This window comes from Gekko japonicus, unplaced genomic scaffold (assembly GCF_001447785.1).
Source record: "Gekko japonicus isolate JY-2015 unplaced genomic scaffold, Gekko_japonicus_V1.1 scaffold14, whole genome shotgun sequence".
Lineage (NCBI taxonomy): Eukaryota > Metazoa > Chordata > Lepidosauria > Squamata > Gekkonidae > Gekko > Gekko japonicus.
The window spans coordinates 400804-424395 of record NW_015176452.1 but is presented as its reverse complement, the minus strand read 5'-3'; the positions used below and the strand labels follow the sequence as shown (position 1 = coordinate 424395).

The window sequence follows — 23592 nt, the reverse complement described above, 5'->3', positions numbered from 1 at the left end:
TCTTTCCCTTCTCTTCCTTCCTCTCTTTTCCTCCTTTCCTTCTCTCCTTTCCCCCTTTCCTTCCTTCTTTCCCTCTCTCTTTCTTTCTTTCCTGCCGTCTTCTCTTCTCTTTTTTCCTCCTTTCCCTGTTTCCCTCCTTCTTCCCTTCTCTTTCTTTCCCTCCTTCTTTCCTTCTGTTTCTTTCCCTCTTTCCTTCTTTCCTTCTCTCTACTCTCTCTCCTTCCTTCTGTCTTTCCTCCTGTGGCCCAACTCTAGTGAGAAGGGGTTTAAAGTTTAAACCCCTTCTCTCTTCGCTCCCCTCCCAAAGGGAAGGGGAGGGGAGGCTTTTGAAGATGCCCCCCCTTTTTGCTTCCCCTTCTGCCATCACTTCCGGTGATGTCAGGGGGTGTGGCATATGCTAATAGCCCAGTAGCTCATTAGCATGCCATATGCTAATGAGCTCCTGCAGCTCTTATTCTACGAAAAGACCCCTGGTTCCATCCATACCTTGAGGCTAATAGCCGTTGATGGACCTCTGCTCCATATGTTTATCTAATCCCATGTTGATGCTTGTAGCAGCCACCACTTCTTGTGGCAGTGAATTCTACATGTTAATTACTCTTTGGGTGAAGAAATACTTCCTTTTATCTGTTCTAAACCTACTGCTCATTAATTTCATTGAGTGCCAATGAGTTCTTGAGAAAGGAAGAAAAATACTTCTTTCTCCACCTTCTGTATTCTATGCATAATTTTGTAAACCTCTATCATGTCACCCCTCAGTCATTGTTCCTCCAAGCTAAAGAGCCCTAACTTCTTTAGCCTTTCTTCATAGAGAAAGTGTTCCATCCCCTTCATCATTTTAGTTGCCCTTTTCTGTACTTTTCCCAGTGCTATAATATCTTTTTTGAGGTGCAGTGACCAGAACTGTACGCAGTATTCCAAATTATCTCTTTCCTGGTCAGTCTCCACCAGTTTGGACCCCATCAACATATATTTATAGTTGGATTTTTGGCTCCAATGTGCATTATTTTGCAGTTGCCCATGTTGAACCTCATTTGCCATGTTGATGCCCACTCACCCAGTCTCGACAGATCCCTCTGGTGCGCCTCACAGTCCTCCCTGGTTCTCACCACCCTGAACAACTTAGTGTCATCTGCAAATTTAGCTACATCACTGCTTACTCCCAACTCCAAATCATTAATGAACAAGTTAAAAAGTGCTGGACCAAGTACTGAGTCCTGCGGTACCCCACTGCTTACCACCCTCCACTGTGAAAATTGTCCTCTTATCCCATGTCTACTGAGTTTACTTAGGAGCTTTTGGTGAGGAACTTTATCAAAAGCTTTCTGTAAGTCTAGGTAAAAAACATCGATTGCATCTTTGTAGTTTACTTACAGGGCATTTATTTACTTTATAGTCCTCCTTTCTGTCTGAGACTCAAGGCAGATTCCACAGTGCAAAACAATGCAAGCAAATAGTATAGGATATCCAATAAGCAGTACAGTATCAGTAGGTTTATAAAAATTAGAAACAATGTAAAAAAATATCAGGTGAGATATATCCTTCTGTTTACTACAAAGTTGTTTGACATTTTTTCCTACCTTTCAGGTGGCAAAAGCTAAGATACATATACTACGGTTACATCGAGTGGAGCAGCTTTCAGCTTCCACTCCCTAATATTGGGTGTAAATTGCTTGTAAAAACAAAGGCATTTATGATGATACATTTTATAAATGTACCAAATAATATAATTTTATATACCGAGTTATAAATCATGTATTTTATATTAAAATGGTTAGGATTGATAAGAAAGTATTTCATATTTAAGTTTTCTTCAAATTTATATAGTATCTTTGGGGGAAATAACATTAAAATTAAATGGTTTTAAAATTACCTGACTTTTCCCATCCCTACCTCCACTCTCCTTTTTTCCAAACTGAAAAGGCCTGAATGCCTTTCCTTTAATCTCTCCTCTGTTGTGGTTGTTTCTAATAAAACTCTCCTTTGATTTACTTTGATTAAGTTTAAAGTATAGCGGATGAAGGTGGCGGCTGAAGAGGGATATTTCGATGTGTGCAGCAGTGATGATCTTGTTCTGTTTCTCTCATACTCTGTTTTTGAGGCAGCCATCATTATCACTTCCCCAGGAAATAAAGGCTTAAGAGGAACTTGCTGATGCTTAGGAGCAACTGGAATTGGTGATGCTGAGGCAAGGGCAAGAAAAAGATTACTGTTACCTGTTTGGGCATCAGGGGCTTCAGCAGGGGAGCATATCCCAATTATATGTATGGAAAGTTAGAAATACATGGCTGTAATATGTCTAATTTCTGTGGTGGCTTCACCATGCAAATCAAAAGCTCCACATAATGGGACAACACAAGTGTAGGACAGGGATTTCCGCAACCTTGGAGAATGCCCCAGGGTTGCAGAAAAGCACAAGATGTTTCTTCTCCCCACTTCCAATTTTTTCAGACTGTCAAAACAACAGAGGTGACAGCATATGAGCAAATGTCATCATAAAAAAAAGGGAGGGTAGCCTTTTGGACAACCCAGTTGCCATTGCTGCCATGTGTGTGTGTGTGTGTTTGTGTGGAGGGAAGGATGGGGAGAGGACAGGGGAGAGAGAAGGGGCGGGGAGGTGCTGCAAGAGGAGAAAAGAGGAGCTTATGAGAGTGAATTTGTGGGGGGAGGTAGAAGGGTGCTAGCAAAAGAATGGAAGGTGCCATTAGAAAGAAATCAGAGCTGGATAGCAGATAACTGGAATAGGGGGGGGGAGGGATGGAGCAGACAAGAAGAGGAGGGAAGGAAACAGTTTGGGCAGAGGCTGCTGATGGGGAAAGCAGCATCAAGGACATGGAGGGAGCAAAATGGATGCCTTGGTAGAGGAAAGACAGGGAAAGTCGTATTAGAGAGGTGAGAAAGGCCTCTGTACTGGAGAGCAGTGAAAGTAGTGTCAAGGTGAGGGGAGACTGGCATTTCTACTGACCCATGAATCCTTGCAGGTATCCACTTGTACAGATATAACTGTTAGGAATGGTGGTGCTGTGATAATAAAGGTCTGCTAATCTCTGGTGTTAATACTTGGCTACAGAAATGTTCTTCCTTTGTCCACAAGGAAGAGGTTAGAACAACAGAACCTTGTGATTTTTAAAACCGCATTGGCAGTCAAACTGGTGAAAGTTGTTAGGAAAAAATATTTTCTGTTTCCAGGAAGTTGTTTTTGGGGAAAGATAGGGTTAACTTCAAGAAACAAAACAGAGATGAGCGAGCCTCTTCATAATAGCAGAATTTCTCTTTAATGTTTTGTTTTCTCTGTTCTGAGTTGTGATGTTGCACTCCCCTCAGCTTGAGGCTGTGTGTTGCTTTTGGTTGGGTACAAAGACAGGGAAAACGTTTCTTCACAGGCTTGTCAGAGAGTGAGTTTATAATGTTTGTATGCTGGGGCAAGTTGCGACTTAGTTCCAGTATGGAATTTTCTCACTTGCAAATCTCAGTGTTTTTATGTCTTAGATAAAACCTACAATATAAGTTTGCAGTTTGGTTTTCAGAGAATGACTTTGAAAAGGCTGTTTTTGTTCTATTTACCAAGGTTTCTTTGGCATACAATTGTAGTTTATTTTCCTTTTGTATAAATTTGTACATATCTAAAATAAAAGAAATAATATTCTAGTTAGTTACTACACTAGGTTCCTATGAATACTTCATAGTATCAGTCATACAAGACCTGTTCAGGTATCTAATTTTTATGTTGTACCCTATGTAATAAAGACAGATTTTTTGGCTTTGAAACTGTATGGTAGCTAGTTTTTTCTTTGCATTGTTCTAATATCCTTCTCACACATTACCATTATTTTAACATCTGCTTCCATGGCCTACTCCCTTCCCATATGGCAGCGTCTGTATCATAACCCTTTGAGGCTGTGTCGCAGGGGGTTGATTGGTGGTGTCTGCTTGTTCTGTCATCAAGTTCCTCTGAAGAAAGGCAAGCCATAGTTGCCTGTTTCTGATTGGCTGTCCTGTATGACTCTTTTTCTCTCCCCCGCCCCCTGCATATACCACAGCAGGCTCAGCTCTGAAACCTAAAACAGCCCCGTATACATCCATTCATGAATCTGTGACGTCAGTAAGCCTCTGTGTTCTCCTTTGCAGCAGGGTTGCAGGATTGTGTGGGTGGAATTTCCTTGCTGTGTTTTTCACAGCAGGTTTTTTTCCCTTGCCTTCCATCTCACAATGCAAGAAAATGGAGCAGGAGTATAGAAATTATCCATTGTTGTAAGTATCTTGATTAATCTGCTTTCCTTGAAGCATCCGAGTTTTCAGAATGACCAGTATTACCTTCTCGCCATTTATTTCAGACGAGCAGATGGATGGTGCATTGGGGGTGTGAAAGGACAAGGGGAAATGCTCAAAGACACCATATTAAAGCTAAGAATGTTTTTCTGTCTGGCAGCTGTTTATCCATTTATTCATCTATAAAGTGATTGGGGCCGTGTTTCATTTGCAGTTCTGGAGGTCGCTTAATGGTTCTTGCTTCTAAAAATCCAGAAAGCAGTGGATATTTGAAAAGGCAGAGGTGATGAATAGTGAGGGAAGCATGGGAAAATTATAGGCAAAATAGAATAGTCGTGATTTCAGAAAAGCAGGGGGGCCTCTCCATTTGTAAAAATATCCTGCTGCCTACTAATGTGGCTTGGATACCATGCTGATAAAACTTAAGATGTATGTTTTGGGATCATGAAATGATGACCAACCAATTTGGCTATTAACGGGGGGGGGGGTGTTTCTTAGTTAAAATCAGCTGATTTTATAGCAAGGACAACAGCTGCTCAGCTATTCAGCTGATTTTTAATCATTTGAAATATCACCCATGAATCCCTTATATGTACCTATGTTCTGCTGTTCACACAGAATATCTTACCTCAGAAATGGTCCCAATCAGATCTGGCTCTGCTTATTGACCCGTTCTTGCTTGGTACTTGCTGTTTAAATCAATTGGTGTCATAGGAAATTAACACAATGGGCGTTGGAATTGTGCTCAGAATGAAAGCTATTACAAAACGGTGTTATTTAATTGCAGGACTTGGAAAGTAATTTCCTACCTTTCCTTGCCACCGGAATGCACACCCCTTTATTGGCACGTGGCTCTCTGTGTTACAACTGTCCAAACTACCGGGTTCATATACCTTTTGAATTGGAAGAAAGGCATGTTGCTTTCATTGGTAAAAACTGTAGGTCTATAGTTTTATAATGAAAATAGATACTATTACTACATTTTGGAGGGGTACTTGGATTTAGCAAATATGGTGTCGGATTTAAATCTGAATGTTTTGTTGATCTTTGTAGACAGATTCTTGAAAAAGCACTGTATTTCTTCTGTTTGTGGTCTGCAGTGGTCATAGGGGTTTTTTTTAACCTGAATATTTGGTACTGGCTGAACAAACTTTCTGCTTTCGGCAAAATTACTAGACAGTATTCCTAAACAATAGAAGCAAAGTGCTAAAATTTATCTGAAGCAGTTGAGAGAGATCTATTAATTTCAGGTTACTTATTCTTTCCTCAGATTTCATGCTTCCTCTCAGAGCAGCTTGAATTCTGATGTGTCAGTGACCATTAATCCTGTGTGAGTCTGGAAATATGCAAAAGTTTGTAGGTGACAGTAGCACATTTTCAGGTGTCTGTGTTGACTTGGTGCTTGAGATTTTTCTGTCCCTTTATGTATGTTTTCAGCAGCATGGTGTTATGAAAAATTTCAGACTGATTTGTAAAGTTATTACAAAATGAGAGGCATAGTGCAATCATTAAAATTCTGTTATTCAAGCTGTAGTTTTATTCTGAGTGTCAATGTATAAAAGTGTTATATATTCTTAACTAATTGGTTCTGGAGTTGTCAAGTGGTAGGTAAAGGCTTTCAAAAACGACTCTTGGGAGAGAAAAAATTCTGCTTCTTACAACTGTAGCAACTTTTACATGTAGAAATAAGTTTATATCCTATGATTATAAGGAATTTCAGAACTGAATTATTCCCCCTTGTGCATTACTCTCAAATGTAAAAATGGTACAGTTACTTGCTTTCAGTGAGAAGGTAGAGGCATGGCAAACTTTATTTATTAAAACATATGTGTCCCACATTCCTCAGCCAATGCAGGCTCTTGAGGCAGTATATGAAACCAAGATACTTATTAAAATTAAAATAAACATCACACAACAAAAAGAAATGAGAATTCAAAACACCTGGTGCTACAAGTTTGAGTTGGTGGAAGGGACTGTTTTTCTGCATATCGTTTTAGTTTGCTGAATATTGTCTAATGCTGTGTTTCTGCCTCTGGCATGTTATGACTTGTTCAAGTGTTTATCATTTTTATTCATTTATTTATGTTATCTATAGTCTGCCTTCTCACGGGGACTAAAGGTGAATTACAGAGTGAGTCAGTCCAATCAACAAAATGGGACATTCAATGAATACTGCACTAGGATTGTAGAAGTCAGGAACCAACCAGAACTCTAAAAGTATAGAACTAAGGTATAGCCTAAGTATTAACATGACACATTAAGTGGTGCAAAAATTACCTAATAGGATCCTGCTTACAGTAAGCTATATATAGCAGTATAGAACACAGTTCATAATCATTTCTCTCAGCAAATTTCTAGGCCATTTTGTACACGGCAAACCCTATTACCACTTGAATAACTCAGTTCTGCATAGTTTGCAGAGAGCCAGGAGAGTGGGAGCCTTCCTGACATCCTTGGGCATGCCATTCCTTAAGGTGGGTGCCACAATGGAGAAAGCACGTGTATGGGCAGCAGTGTTCCCTCTAAGCTGAGTTAGTGTGAGCTAGCTCACAGTTTTTTAGCCTCCGGCTCACAGATTTTTGTCTTGGCTCAGGAAGGAGGGCTCCAGAACACACTACTTTATGCAGTAGCCAAATCACCTGCTCACAACTTTAATGCCAGTAGCTCACAAAGTAGAATTTTTGCTCACAGGACTCTACAGCTTAGAGGGAACATTGATGGGCAGTAGTTGATTTTGCCTGTTTGCAGGTTGACCCCTCTAGAAAGCCCTGCTGCAGTGAGCAAAGCTGTTGTGGCAGAGCATAGGGAGAGAGGTGGTCCTGTGGATAAGAGGGACCAAGGCCATGAAGGGCTTTGTATGTGATAGCCAGTACTTTAAACTGAGCCCCAGTAACAAATGGACATCTAATGGAGCACCTACAGAGTGGGAGTAATACACATGCTCTGTTTAGCTCCCACTAATAGTTGAACTGGACCAGCTTTAGTTTCCAGATCAATTTTGAGGGGAGTGCAATATACAGTGCATTACAGTAGTCTAGTCTCGATGTTACTGTGGTGGTTCCAGGTGGCCATATCAGCCATGTCTGGGTAAGGTGCCATCTTACAGGCTAGGCTGAGTTAGTAGAAAGCATTTTTTCCAGATCCATTAACTTCTCCAGTAATAAAGCTGGATCCAGGATAACCCCAAAGCTTTTAACTGAGTCAGCAAAGGTCAGTTAACTCCATCAAAAGTGGGGAGAACTACGTCTTTCAAGATCCCCAGCTTTCCAACCCACATTAACTGTCTTTTCAGGGTTTAGTTTCAATTTGTTAACTTTCAGCGAGTTAACCACAGCAGCCAGGTAGTGATTCAGGACCTCTATCATATCACCTGGGGATTTGGATAAGGATATATACAGCTGAGTATTGTCGGAATATTGATGACAACCCCAAAAACTATGAATGATTTGAACTAAGGGCTTTACATATTTATTTATTTATTAGACTTTTACCCCGCCCTCTCGCCAAGGCGGTTCAGGGCGGCTTACAATATTTTAAAACCAACATAACAAATAATACAATATAAGTCTAAAACAATACAGTCAATAAAATATCCAAATACACTTATTAAAATTGAGATTAAGACATGGCGACCTTCTGTTATAAAGTGCTAGAACCGTCAGTGTGGTCTGAGCTATTGAAACGCTTGCTGGAACAGCTCGGTCTTTACCACTCTACGGAATTGGTAAAGATCCCGCAGAGCTCGGATTTCGTTTGGGAGCTGATTCCATGGTACTAGTGCAGCTAGGGAAAATGCCCTAGTTCTTGTCGATGTTAACTTAGCATCCCTAGGGCCAGGGGGGACCAAGCGATTTTGTGACTCAGATCTCAGTGCCCTTGGGGGAACGTACAGGGAAAGGCGGTCCCTCATAGGGGTTGAAACCCCTCATAGGGGTTGAAAAGCATGGGGAATGGAATTATGCCCTTTGGAACCCCACAAGATAGGTCCCACACTGATGACAACTTATTTCTTATAGCAACCCTTTAAGTCCAATCCATGAGGAATGATTATAATCAGTTCAGTGCACATCTCCTTTTTTTAAATTAACAATTTTCAAATTTTACAACATAAAATTGCAAATCACAGGGCACATTTCCTGATACTTAATTCTGCCTACAGACATCTCAACAAGATGGCATGATCTACTGTATCAAAAGCTGCAGGTAAATCCAGCTATTCTGCCACTTTGCCAGAAAGAGCAGATTAGAGACTGGGTGATAATTGGCCACATAATTTTTCTGTAGGGATGCTTTTTTAAAGTAGAGGACGGATAATGCCTTTTTGAGTGGCTGAGGGAAGCTGTGATACATTTGCCAAGTTTCTTGCTAATAAAATATTGAGAGCTGACGTCAGCTTACAACATTCTCTTCCCTTCCATTTTATCCTAACAACCCTGTAAGGTAGGTTAGGGTAGTGTGTGACTGGCCCAAGCCATTTTTGATTCCCATTGGGGAGAGACTATCCCGAAGGCACCCACTAGTCTGTGGGGTGCCACAAGGGGGGTACTCTCCCCAGTGTTATTTAACATCTCTATGCGCCCCCTTGCCCAGATTGCCCGGAGGCATGGGCTGGTTTGTCACCAATATGCGGATGACACCCAGCTCTATCTGCTGTTGGGCAGCCATTCGGGCTCTACCCCGGAAGACCTGGACCGGGCACTTCAGGATGTGGCGGGAGGGCTGAGACTGAGCCGATTGAAATTGAATCTGATGAAGACGGAGGTCCTGTGCCTTGAATCATAGCGGTTCCGGGGTGGGAATCCCATTGCCGGCCTTAGATGGGGCGCCATTGGTGCCAGCGTTGCGGGTCCGGAGTTTGGGAGTGCTTCTGGATGCCTCCTTAACAATGGAGGCCCAGGTAGCAGCCACTGCCAAGGCAGCCTTCTACCATCTTTGGCTGATTAGGCAGTTGGTTCCCTTCCTCGAGCGCAAAGATCTGGCGTCAGTGATCCATGCTATGGTCACCTCAAGGTTGGATTACTGCAATGCTCTCTACATGGGGCTGCCCTTGGGGCAACTTTGGAAGCTGCAGCTGGTGTAAAACGTGGCGGCCAGGCTGTTGATGGGCCTCTCGATGTGGGAGCACATCCAGCCTGTGCTAAAGGCACTGGCTGCCAAAAGCATTCCGGATCCGCTTCAAGGTGCTGGTTTTGACCTTTAAAGCCCTATATGGTCAGGGACCTGTCTACCTGAGGGACTGCCTTTCCCCGTATGTTCCCCAGAGAGCACTGAGATCTGGGACTCAACATTGCCTGACCCTTCCTGGCCCTAAAGACACCAGGTTGACAACAACTAGGTCTAGAGCATGTTTGCTAGCTGCACCAGCATATTGGAATGAGCTCCCTAGTGAGATCCAGGCCCTGCGAGATCTCCAGCAATTCTGCAGGGCCGTGAAGACGGAGATTTTCCGCCGGGCATACCAGTGAGAGCGACGGTATGCCAGCCTCAGCCTGCCGACCTGCTAAGACATGTATTCTGTATAAGTAGTGAACAATGTGGTCGATGTCTAGTTATAAGGATTTACTGAACCACTTTTACTTATATTATTGTATTTATGTAAAGTTGCTTTATGGATTGATGTTTTATCTATGTTGGTTTTATTAATGCTGTGAGCCGCCCTGAGCCGCTTCGGCGGAAGGGCAGGATAAAAGTTGAACTAACAAATAAATAAATAAAGGCAAAATATAAAAAAGTCAATTATAAAACTGTTCCATAATGATCAGATAGAATGGCTGCTGCAAGAGATGGTTCTTGGAGGAGAGGAACCAAGTGACAGTCCAGCCCAGGCAGACTGATGGAGGCTCTTTTTCTTTAATCTGTCCTTTCTGTGTCATAATTTCCCTACCTCACAGAACTAATTAATCTCACCATGAAGCAAGGGCTGGTAGTAATTATTGAGCAGGGCTGTGTTATCCATGAAGAGGGAGGTAAATTTCCATGTTTTCTGATGTTTATAATTAAAGTACTAAGCAAATAGTGTTAAGAGTATCATGTGCATCACATGGAAGGTACATTAATATAGGAATCAGAGTTTACAGAACAACGGGTACAATTCCTTGGGCTACTCCATGTAAAATGTCTAAATGAATTTCATAATGAACAGTTCATCTGAGACTCCTCTTTCCACAGTGTGCTAACAGAATTCAGCCCTTCTGACAACTTTTATTATTGTATGGATTTCTTCTATGCCAGAGCAAACTAGATTTTTCCCCTCTAAATTGACAAGTTTGCTAAACAAAAATTGTGTAAATGGAGCATGGTTCACAGCAAGACATTGGCTTTAACATTTGGTCTGTTGGCTTAACGTATGTGACAGAATTAGGGCAGCTAAAGCATATAGACAGGGATTCTTAATTATTTTAATTTTCTTACTTCTTTTACTTGTATGCCACTTTTCTTCCCAAGGGAGGCCAAAGCAGTTTACATTGTCTTCCTCTCCTCTATTTTATCCTCACTGCAGCCCTGTGAAATAAGCTAGGCTGAGTATATGTGACTGGTCCAGTGCTTCAGTTCCTCAGCTCTCAAAGTCTTGCTTCTTCCAGAACCCGAGGTTGATAATCTTCCAGACATGCTTTGAGACCTTCTGTTAAGCATAATAACATAAGAAGAGTCCTGCTGGATCAGACCAGTGGTCCATCTAGTCCAGCATCCTGTCTCACACAGTGGCCAATCAGTTCCTCTGGAGAGCCAATAACAGCACATAAAGGCAGAGGCTTTCCTCTGATGTTGCCTCCTGGTACTGGTATTGAGAGGCTAATTGCCTCTGAATGTGAAGGTTCTCTATAGTCACCATGGCTAGTAACCACTGATAGACAGATTAATGGAGAATAGGTCTAATCCCTTTTAAAGATGTCTATGCCTGTGGCCAACATATTCTGGCAGGAAATTCCACATTTTAATCACTCTCTGTGTAAAGAAGTATTTCCTTTTGTTCATCCTGAACCTACTGCTTGTTAGCTTCATTGGATGCCTTCGAGTTGAAGTATTTTGGGAGAAGGAGAAAAATTTCTTTGTCATGTCTCTCCACCCATTGTATAATTTTACAAACCTCTGTCATGTCTCCCCTTTGTTGTCTCTTGTAAACTAAAAAGTCTCAGAGTCTTCTGCTTTTCCTCATAGGGAAGGATCTCCAACCCCTTTATCATCTTGGTTGCCCTCTGCTGTATTTTTCACAGCTCTGCACCATCCATTTTGAGATACGATGACCAGAACTGTGTACACAGTATTCCAAATGAGGCCACACCATAGATCTATACAGAGGAATTATAATATTGGCCATTTTATTTTCAGGTTTTTTCCTAATAATCACTAAAATAAGAGTTTGCCCTTTTCACTGCTGCAGCACACACATTGAGAGGGGCCGACAAGTTGTGGGACCAATACCATTCGAGGAAGTTCTATCCCATCTTGCACTGACACTTTGTTGTTGTACTGTATTATTTTATTGTTTTAGACTGTTTTATCTGTTTTAATTCTGGCACTTGTGCCTTGTTGTTAGCCGCCCTGAGCCTTCGGGGAGGGCGGGATATAGATCCAAAAATAAATAAATAAAATAAATAAAAAACTGTCCACTATGACCCCAAGGTATTTTCCCCTTTCTGTCTCAGCAGGTTCAGACCCCATTCGCCTAACTTGAAATTGAGATTTTTTGTCCTAGTGTGCATCACCTTACACTTACCAACATTGAACTTCATTTGCCACATTATTTCCCACTCACCCAGTTTGTGGAGATCCATCTGGAGCTTTTCACAGTCATCCTTGATTTTCGCCATCCCGAATAATTTGTGTCATCTGCAAACTTGGCCACTACACTGCTCGCCCCTCATTCCCAATCATTTATGAACAAATTAAATAGTACCAGCCCCAATACTGATTCTTGTGGGACCCCACTGTTTACTTCTGTTCACTGTCAGAACTGTCCATGTATTCCTACTGTTTGCTTCCTCTCATTTAACCAATTTTTAATCCATAAGAGAACCCATCCACTTATCCCATGACTGCTAAATTTACTCAGGAGTTTTTGAGGTATCTTCTCAAAACCCTTTTGAAAGTCCAAGTATATAATGCATGCAGGGTCACTGTTGAACATGCATGTTCACTTTCTCAGAGAACTCCAAAAGGTTTTTGAGACAGGACTTTTTCAAAAGCCATGCTGATTTTCCCTCAGCAGGCTTTGTTTCTCTATGTGCCTAATAATGCTATTTTTATTACAGTTTCTACTAATTTGCCTGTTAGGCTGACTGGCCTGTAATTTCCTGCTTCCCCTCTAGATGCCTTAAAAATGGTGTAACTACTTTTTATAACTCTGTACCTTTTATAGATTCCTTGACTTGCATTGTTAACAATTCAGGTATTCTTTTAGACTTGGCAGTGCCTTTCTTAAGTTGTGGATTTTTCCTCTAGACCACATTACTACATTTCATAATGTCATTGGTGCCAATGTGCACCATAACTGCTAACTCCTCCCAAGCACTATGTCTGCAGCCTTCACACCAGGCAGGCAAATCACCATGTGGTCAAAATGCTTGTCACCGACCCCTCCCCATGTTCCTTATAATCAAATCACCCACTACAAAAAGCTCACCTTTCCACCCACCCCCCCACCCTAGAGGGGTATCCTTAGTACAAGAGGAAATTGGTCCATTAGAGATGGGCATAAAGCCAAGGTGGTTCCAAACCAAACGCTGAACCGAGCCAAAAATGCCTGAACCAAACCGGCCAGTTCAGACCCCCTTTCTCCTGGCTGTGGCTTGCCGGGAGAAAGGGAAGGAATCACTTGGGAAGGGTTAATTTCATTTCATTTCCCTCTGCTTCAAAGCAGAGGGGGAGTGAAACAGATGGGTTTAATGGCTAGCAGCCATTTAGACCTGTTGGGTGGACCCGCCCTGCTGTTAGGTTTAAATGGCTAGCAGCCATTTCAGTTTAACCGCAGGGCGGGTGCACCTGTCCACTGTTAGGCTGAAATGGCCTGAACAGCCAGACCGGGTAAAATGTTCAGGGAAGGTGCCTGATGCTTGGGGGGCTACGAACCAGGCCAAGTTCATGCCGAATTTTGGCTCTTGAACCAGTCTGTGCCCATCTCTATGGTCCATCACCTAAGGAAGGGATCCCTTTAAGAGATCACATCCCTCCTCTTTAGGTTGATGCCCTCCAAACTTGAGATTCTCACTCTCCACAGCAGCAGAAGAGCTGTCAGCACAGGAGTCAGACTGTTTTGGTAAGTCCCTGAAGGTCTCATCCCCAGGCCTCTCTCTCTGTCTCAGCTTCTCCAGGTCGGCAGTCCGCTTCCCTGAGAGCCAAAAGCTCCAGGCATTGAGCACATACCCATGATTTCTGCCCAGTGGGTAGATAATCATAAATGTGACACTCCCTGCAAAACACTGAATAGCCCCTGCTCCCTTGCTGGCTTTCTACCTTCATAACTGGCTAGTTTAAAAGTATTTTAGAATGAAATAGGGTGCTTACCTGAATTTGTGTGTATTTCAGCATCAGCAACAGCTTTGCCCGGCTTCAGCTGGTGTAGCAGCTGCACCCATTCCTGGTTCAATTTGATCTAGCCACAGTGATCCATGCCTTAGTTACATCTAGACTGGACTACTGCAGTGTGCTCTACTTGGGGCTAGTCAAAGAGTGTTCAGAAGCTGCAACTAGTGCGAAATGCTGTGGTTAGACTGCTGGTCAGGGCCAGTTACCAGGATCATGTGACCCCAATCCTACTGTAATTACATTAGCTTCTGATCTTCTCCCAAGCCCTATTCAAGGTGTTGGTTTTGACCTTTAAAAGCCTACATGGCTTGGGACCCAGATATCTGAAGGACTATTTTCTCACTTATGCTTCTTCCCGGGAACTGAGATCACAGGAAGACGCCCTCTTGACTGTCCATCCAACCAGAGAAACTTATCTGGTGGGTACACGAGAGAGGGCCTTTTCAGTGGCAGCCCCACAATTATGGAACAGCCTCCCGAGGGAGCTGCACCTGGCCCCCTCACTCAGTCTTTAGGAGGCAGTTGAACACAGTTTTATTACTTGATTAGTTCTTCTGCCTACTGGCTGTAAGCTGCCTTAAGTTCCTACAAGGTAGAAAGGCAGCTAATAAATTTTTTAAATAAATTAAATAACAAAAGGTAAAGGTTCCTTTGCTCAAAAGCCAGTCGAATCCGACTCTAGGGTTGTGGTATGTTTTTATTTGTTTTTCAAAATGTATCTAATTTTTTTAGATATTTGAACAGGTGTTTCTCATCTTGTGTTAAGCACAGGTCTTTGTGAGCATTTCTGACTTATGTCAGTTTTTATCCAATTTATGTTGCATGTAGAGAGATGACTGATGTCACAGAATATTACCCAATAGGTAGCTGGCTTGTAAAGGCACTTAAGAACAAGAACAATGCTTGTCAAACTGTGTTAAGTACCTTCAAGTTACTTCCGATTTCTGGTGACCCTATGTATTAATGACCTCCAAAGTGTTGTATTGTTAACAGCCTTGCTCAGGTCTTGCAAAGTGAGGTCTGTGGCTTCCCTTATTGAGTCAATATATCTCATATCGGGTCTTCAGCTTTTCCTAGCATTATTGCCTTTTCCAGTGAATTGTGTCTTCTGTTAATGTGACTAAAGTCCGATAGCCTCAGTTTGGTCATTTTAGTTTCTAGGGAGAGTTCAGGCTTGATTTTGTCTAGAACCCACGTATTTGTCTTTTTGGTGGTCCATGGTGTCCCTGAACCTCTCCTCAGCACCACATTTCAAATGCATGTGCATTCTTCATTGTCCAGCTTTCACACCCATACATAGTAATAGGGAATACTGTAGTGTGTGATTATCTTTATCTTGGTCACCAGGGACAAATCCTTACACTAACTCCTTTATGGCTGCTTTCCCCAGTTTCAGTCTCTTTCTGATTTCTTGGTTGCAATCTCCCTTGTCATCAATGATTGAGCCAAGGAATAGGAACTCTTGAGCAATTTCAGCTTCTTCATTGTCAGCCTGAAAGTTTTCCCAGTAGTCCTTTTGTCTTATTGATGTTCAGATGTAAGCCTGCTTTGGCACTTTCTGCTTTAACCTTCAGCAGTTGTTGTTTCAGCTCTTCACAATTTTTTGCCAGTAATTATGGTATTATCTGCATATCTCAAACAATGTTCCTTCCACCAATTTTCACTCCAATGTCATCTAAATCTAATCCAGCTTTCCTTATGATATGTTCTGCATATAGATTGAAGAAACAAGGAGATAAAATACATCCTTGTCCAACACTTTTGCCAATTGGAAACCATTCTGTTTCTCCGTATTCTGTCCTAACAGTAGCCTCTTATCCAGAGTATAGGTTGTCTTTTAAAATCAACCATAGCTTTTCATGATCCACACAATCAAAAGCTTTGCTGTAATCTATGAAACACAAACTAATTTTCATCTGAAATTCTCTTGTATGTTCCAGTAACCACCATAAATTTGCAGTATGATTTCAAGTGCCTCTTCCTATTCTGAATCCAGTTTGAGCATCTGGCATTTCTTGTTCCATATATGGTAACAATCTTTGTAAGATCTTGAGCATCACTTTACTTGAGTGAGAAATTAATCTAGTGGTCTGATAGTTTCTGCAGTCTTTGATATCTCCTTTTTTCCAGAATTGTACTGTAGGTCAAACATTTCAAGTCTGTGGGCCATTGTTTTGTTTTCCATATTTGTTGACATTGTCTTGTTAAGATTTTGATGAACTCCATTTCTGTGGCTTGAAGTAGCTCTATTGATATCCCATCTACTCCTGGTGATTTGTTATTCCCTGTTGCATTGAATTCAGCTTTCACATCACTTTCTAAAATTGCAGGTTCTGCAAAAGATTCTTCTTGGAAGGAATCTGTCATCCTTTCATCTCTTCTGTATATTTTTTCAGTGTATTGTTCTCATCTTTTCCTTATTGTGTCCTGTTCTGTTATTGTATTTCCATGTTGATCATTTGGTATGCTTAACTGTGCTTTAAATTTCCCTTTGATTTCTTAGATCTGTTGCAATAGATCTCTTGTTCTTCCTTTTTGTTATTCTTTTCTGTTTCTTTACACTGGTAGTTATAATAGTTCTCTTTGTCTCATGTGTCAATAGCTGGAAGACTACATTCAGACTTCTGATTGTATTTCTGTCACCTTTTCTTTTTTGCATCTTGTCTATATTTAACAATTTAAAGAGTTTTGTCAGTCATCCATCAAGGATTCTCATTTCTTTTTGCTACAGGAGTAGACTTTGCATATTCTTCTTTGATAATATCTCTGGTTTCAATTCACAGTTCTTCCAGTTTCTGTTCACTTGAACTAAGTAATGCAAATCTGTTCCTAACATCGTCTTTAAACTCTTCAGGAATGGTGTTTTTAGATTGTATTTTGGCACTATGAATATTTTATTTCGTTCTTCAGCTTTATTCTCTGCCTCCTGTATGCTAAAGCTCAGTCAGCTAAGAAGTTTTATTCCTCCTCTGGCAATACAGGCCTACCCTGAAATCAGGTCTCCTGTGTTTTCTCATCTATTAGTTTCCAGTCAGCAGTCCACGTCTGCATGATTATCCTGCTTGCCACTAGTGGTCAGGTGACCAGTGTTCCTTCTAAGGTGAGTTAGTGTGAGCTAGCTCACAGTTTTTTAGCCTTCAGCTCACAGATTTTTGTCTTAGCTCAGGAAGGATGGCTCCAGAGCAATGTAATTTATGCAGTAGCCAAATCGTGCGCTCACAATTTTAATGCCGGTAGCTCACGAATTAGAATTTTTGCTCACAAGACTCCACAGCTTAGAGGGAACATTTAGGTCTCTTGAGGTTATACCATGTCCTATTTCAAGTAACTGGTATATTCTATGCTGGACTTTTTTGAGGTGGGCTTTGGGGACTGAGTCATAGTAAAACAGATATTTCTAATACAATAATGGGTCATTCTGTGTAACTGTGGATGTTATAATTTTAGTTATTTTTAATTAATAAATTACATGGATTTTCAGTTGATGCCACAATATTGAATGAATCCAAGTGATTCACATGAATGGCAGCTGTCTAGAAATAATTTATTAATAATAATTGATTCACACAAGTTATAACGGTTCATTTTTGCAGCCATATGTGAACATTTGGGGGGTATAATTGGTTTTAAGTACTGTAAAGAAGTTTATTAACCCATCTAGGTACATCAATCTGAGCAGTATAGAATTCAGAATCTTTTATGACACATGAATTACCATGGAATGAACTTACTGAAGTTTGAAGTCATACCCTACCACAAATTTTGTTAGTCTTTTAAGATGTTACCAGACTCTTACTCTTTTCAAAGAGAGCAGTGAATCATGAAAGGTCATACCCTACCACAAATTTTGTTAGGCTTTTAAAGTGTTACCAGACTCTTACTCTTTACTACTGCTACAGACAGGCTAACATGGCTGCCCATCTTATTCTGCTCTGCGAAAAGTCTTCACTTCCATTACTATTGAGATGTATGTCTGATTAATAACAAATAAGTAATCAGCCATGTATATGTTCCTGTTGAGGATAATGGTGAATGAGTCACTGTGTTTCAGTTTATAAGAATCTTTTATGACACATGAATTACCATGGAATGAACTTACTGAAGTTTGAATGGTTTTTTTTGTAAAATGGAAAGCCATGTAAATACTTCAATAGTTTTGTCACATGCCCAAGATCTAGTTTGGTTTTTATGTCAGATGATTTAGTGTGACTGATGTACAAAGTCCAGTGTTTAATATATTACTGGTATCACTATCCTGGGAGGAGCGCGCAGAAATATTTTTGCCTTGGATGAAGTTTTTTCATGCTGTTGTAACTTTTGTGGTTACCTAAAATGTTTCTCTTGAGAGGATGGTAAGCTAGAAGAGGCACTGGGTTAGAGACTGAGGACCAGGTAAACAATTTAGATGAAGGATTCTCAATTTTAAATTTGAAGTGTAGTCTTTTGCATTATTCTTATATGTTGCCCTCTGTATCTTTTCAGGGGCCACTTGCTGCACCAGGGGTGAGGATATTCTTTTGTTTATGTAATATCTCAGACTTTCTGTTCCATGCACACCCACAGTACAATGACCAGTTCTCAGGAACCCCTGAGCTGGTCTTCTTCTACAACAGTGATCACCAAGACCCTAAGTGAAGACAAAGATTTTAGTGGGATGCATGGAGAACATATGCCCGCTGGTCTTCACTCTTCACCTGAGATTATAGAAGATGTACAAGACAAGGGTTTGTTTCAGAGCAATATATCAGAGAACATGAGCAGCCCAGTTGCCACAACAGTACTGACCAGCATAAGTGAGGATTCCAGGGACCAGTTTGAAAATAGTGTGCTACAGTTAACAGAACAGGATGAATTAGAAACCACTGTTAACCAGGAAAATGACAGCGTGGGGAGGGAGACCAACAATGGAACAGATGATATCAAGATCCAGTTCAACAGATCAGGCAATGGAAATGGTGGATTTCTTGAAGGACTCTTTGGCTGTTTGAAGCCAGTATGGAATATTATAGGCAAAGCTTACTCCACTGACTACAAGCTGCAACAACAAGGTAAATTTCCATGGCAAAATCATGTATTTTTGTGGGCTTTTAAAAATATTGTCAAAGTCAGTTGAACTTAGTGGTAGGGGGGAGGATATTTGTCTCTATAGTGTCATTAAATCCCCATAGCCTCAAGTTCATCTTTTTGCATGTGTGCATCAGTGTTTCATATTCCACTCACTTTCAATAGCTCTAAAGGCAGGGAGCTTTCATCCAGAAGTCCTATAAACTTGAGTAGCCATTTCTCTTATGTCTCAGTTGCTCCTTGGGTATTTCATCTGGGGTTTGTAAACCTTGACATAACATGATTCCTGCTTTGTCAAGAAGCAAATAGGATAAGCTTCTTCAGGGCTTGGGGGACGACGATGCGTCGGAACAGAGTCCCAGAACCTCTTCGACAAAATTCTTTTAAAACTGTTTAAAAGTTCATGAGTTTTTAGTATACAGATTGAAAATTTCTTTTCCCTCTTGAGACTTCCGGCACCTCTTTAAAAAGAAAAAAGAAAAAAAAAAGCCCTGAGCTTCTTAAAAGAGTAATAAGCAAAGCAAATATAAATCATACAAATCAATGGCAACAAATCAGCTCAAACCTGAGCTGTCATCTGTTACTTATAACTATGTAGCACATGATGTATGATACCAGGTCTCTCTTTGCTTAATTCCTTTCCCTTTTCTCCTCTCTTCCTGCAACTTTCTTAAAATGAGGTAAATGATTTTCTTTCCGTTATAACTGAGAAATTGAGCTGTGTATCAAGAAACAGCTTACTGGAATAGAAATCTTTAAGACACCACTGGACTTCGGTTTTGTTTTACAAAAAATGGGGCAATTGTGATCTACCCATTTACTTGATAGCTGGGGAAAGCTCCATTACAGTGAGAATGAATGTTCAAGGCTTCCTTGTTGAAACAGGGCATCCCTTGCTTCCATAAAGTCTGTAGTGTGCACCAAAACTACTAGATCATCTGTTTCTTATCTCTGAAATCAGGCCACTCTGGGGAGGCAATGTTAAGGTATTTACCCAGGTCACAGAGACTTAGTGTTTTTTTTAAAATATTGCATACCCTGTAGGAATCTCAAAAAAAAAGTTTCTGGTGGCACCTGACATCAATGCTTAAAAAGTCTTCTTTCCCCACACCAATATTCATAGAGCTAAAACAGTAGTCAGTGCCCCCATAGGCACCCCCCCCCCAAGACGAGGGCAAAGTTCTCTTTTTCAGTAGTACAGTTCCAAAGAATCCATGTATCCATTATGGTGGCTTCTTCATCTTGCCTAGCTTATGTCTGGCAAACCAAATTCATAATGGATGCAGTCAGAGTGCCTTCATAGGCAGAAGACTGTGTTTTTCCTGTATGTCTTCAGAAAGGGAGGAGAAAGGGAACTTGGACTATAAAATCAGAGAATCAAATTAAAGCTGGGAGAAGATTGGGCTTCAAAAGAAAAGTTAGACTTCAGAGATCAGATTTCCCGTATCTAGATTGTTTCTAGTCAGCGTCTCTAGCTGCTAATATGAACTACTAGAATATTCCTTTAGGTTAAAGAATTAGGGGTGTTACTTCTCCTAATTCAGGATTTCCTGCTTGGGGGCCAGGAGGATCTCTTGGTTACTGCCTGCCATCCCTAACATCTATAGAAGGACAGATGAAGAGATGAATGTAATTTTTCTTGTTCTCTAGCATTCTATTGGTTAATTAAGTTCAAGATAGCAGATCACAAGGGTAGAAAGTGGCCTGTTACATGGTTGCTTGTTGGAAGCTATAATAGTGTGCTTGTTGTTATCAGATACATGGGAGGTTCCTTTTGAGGAGATTTCTGAGCTGCAGTGGCTGGGCAGCGGAGCACAGGGAGCTGTTTTCTTGGGTAAATTCCGAGCAGAGGAGGTGGCCATCAAAAAAGTGAGAGAACAGAGTGAAACGGATATCAAGCACTTAAGGAAGCTGAAGCATCCTAACATCATTGCTTTCAAGTAAGTCAACTTTTGATTAGGAAGACTATTTCTACAGCAGTGTTATCTGGTCAGACTTAGTGGTTGTCCTCATGGTCAGCAAAATTGTGCTTTGAATACGGCAGCTTCCTTATATCATCTGATCTGCAGTAGTAACGAGAAAATCTCATTTACAGGACAAAATGCTATAGCCATGCATGCTGATGGTATACTGTGTTCTTTTTTGTAAGGATGGTAGGGGGAAAGGAAAGTAGGTAGAAGTTTTGAAAGTTATCGATCTTCCATTAATGATGATGGAAGCTTTAATGAACTCTCTGAGAGTGCTATGGTGTAATTGCCTTCCATTGTGTAATGGAATAATAGTAGCCATCTTCAGCAATATTGATCATGAATGACAAAAACAGTGGGTTGGAGTCTGTCAGCCTGTTGCATTGGGAGTGGTACTTTCATCCAACACTCAGATTACTTTGCTGACACAAGACTGTGGAAGGAAACTGGAGAAATGTGCTGCCACTGGTGAAATGGAGTGATAGGATGCAGCTCTATGCATTCAGTGTAAACTGTGGGCTGTCCTCAGTCCCTTATCATTGCAAGCATTTCCCCCTGTCTTGTTTCAGGAATGCATCATTGATAAAACTGAAGGACTTTAAATATGGACTGATTCAATGGCTGCTTTCACACCAAGGGTTTTCCACATTTCAGCTGCCTGACTGGAGCCTTTTTTCATATTTCCACTTGATTTCATCCTTTATTTGTGCACAGGCCATTTTCTACACACAAAAAGTCTACTTTATTTTAAACCTGTAAAAAAATATATGGTGTGACCTGGGCAGGACAGTGAGCAGCTAGTCTCAGTTCCTCTTTTCATTTGTTGATGATTGCAAGGGATCAGTCCCTTGCAACAGTTAGCAAGAAAATCACTGGCCTTTTAAATAGGTAAGGAAGAGAAGATGTCTGGAGGTACCTCTGTAAATATGTGGAGGTTTTTTTAAAAAAAAAAGGTATTGTTACTGTTGTGCAATGTTAGGCATGCTGGTGGAAGTCCCCCCCCCCTTTTTTTAAACCAGAAGAGAATCCTCCACACCTCAGTCTATCTTCTGGGCAGGGGACAGGAGGGGATTGTTCCTCAAAATAAATTAAAACAGTGTGTGTGGAGAATCCTGAGGATCATGTGAGAACACAGCAGTGGTGGTCAGGCTTCAGTGCACGTTGGTTGTGAAAGGGAAACCACAGTTAGCAGTGAAGAGAAAAACAGGTCATATGCCATCTAGAATCTCCTTGGCAAGAGCGCTTTCATGCACCATCATATTAGTAACCTGACCACCATGGAAAAACACTCTGGTGAGGAAGCAGCCATTGTTTCATCCCCGGCATTCTGCCCCGTAAAGGCTCCAAATAACTTTATAATTGAGTGGGGTTTTTTAGAACTGAACAGTCATACCCTACCACAAATTTTGTTAGTCTTTTAAGGTGTTACCAGACTCTTACTCTTTTCAAAGAGAGTAATGAATCATGAAAGGTTACCCTACCACAAATTTTGTTAGGCTCTTAAAGTGTTACCAGATTCTTACTCTTTACTGCTGCTACAGACAGGCTAACATGACTGCCCATCTTATTCTGCTCTGCGAAAAGTCTTCACTTCCATTACTATTGAGATGTATGTCTGATTAATAACAAATAAGTAATCAGCCATGTATGTATGTTCCTGTTGAGGAGAATGGTGAATGAGTCACTGTGTTTCCGTTTATAAGGTCCCATTGTTTTAAGTTTGTCTTTTTCATCTATAGTTCTATTTTATGTTAGGGGAGTTTGCACTCAGGCACCATGCTACTGTATAATAATGGAGTACTGTGCACATGGACAGCTGTATGAAGTGTTGCGGGCAGGTCGGAAGATCACACCTCAGCTACTTGTAGACTGGTCCACGGGAATTGCTAGTGGAATGAACTATTTGCATCTTCATAAGATCATCCACAGAGACCTCAAGTCACCTAAGTGAGTTTCTAGTGTGTATTAAGAATAAGAAATAGAACTGAATGTAAATTAAGCTTGAATTGCTATAATAGTGCAAAACATTCTCATGCTTTGTTCTGTTTTGTCTCTCTTCAGTGTATTAGTCACTCACAATGATACGGTAAAAATTTCGGATTTTGGCACGTCTAAAGAACTTAGCGATAAGAGTACAACAATGTCCTTTGCAGGAACTGTAGCCTGGATGGCCCCAGAAGTGATTCGCAATGAACCTGTCTCTGAAAAAGTGGATATTTGGTGAGCAGTGTTCACAAAAGGACTAGGCAATTTCTGTCCCCCCAACAGAACTTAATTTAACATCAGCCAAATATTTCATGAGTTGGTATTGGTACTGGTGTTTAGAAGTCATTTTTCTTCTTTGTGATCTTCCTTGCTAAATATAGTTTTCCAATTTCTTCATTTCCCTTTTTGTATCAGGTCATTTGGGGTGGTTTTGTGGGAACTTCTCACTGGAGAGATTCCATATAAAGATGTAGACTCTTCAGCCATCATCTGGGGTGTAGGTAGCAATAGCCTGCACCTTCCTGTGCCCTCCACTTGTCCAGATGGATTCAAGCTCCTTATGAAGCAAGCATGGTAAGAATTGCTGCTTGTGTAGTGTGCAAAACTGATTCTGTAACCTGCTTCCAGCCTTGCAATACTTGCGTCACACCATGTCCTCTGCAAATAATCAGCAGGTGTCCCCCTCCAGGACCCTTACTACAGTCCTGACCAGTGTTCCCTCTAAGCTGAGTTAGTGTGAGCTAGCTCACAGTTTTTTAGCCCCTGCCTCACACATTTTTGT

The 23592-nt window shown here is 41.1% G+C and overlaps 1 protein-coding gene across 1 annotated transcript in view; it reads left to right on the top strand.

The window, feature by feature from the left end:
• MAP3K13 (mitogen-activated protein kinase kinase kinase 13) overlaps positions 1 to 23592 on the top strand; it is a 42867-nt gene that overhangs the window by 3641 nt on the left and 15634 nt on the right. The window contains exons 2-6 of the mRNA XM_015426836.1: positions 18277 to 18842; positions 20615 to 20798; positions 22581 to 22772; positions 22887 to 23045; positions 23226 to 23384. Of these exons, the coding sequence (XP_015282322.1) occupies positions 18344 to 18842; positions 20615 to 20798; positions 22581 to 22772; positions 22887 to 23045; positions 23226 to 23384 (1193 nt within the window). The 5' untranslated portion in view covers positions 18277 to 18343. The remainder of the gene's footprint in view (positions 1 to 18276; positions 18843 to 20614; positions 20799 to 22580; positions 22773 to 22886; positions 23046 to 23225; positions 23385 to 23592) is intronic.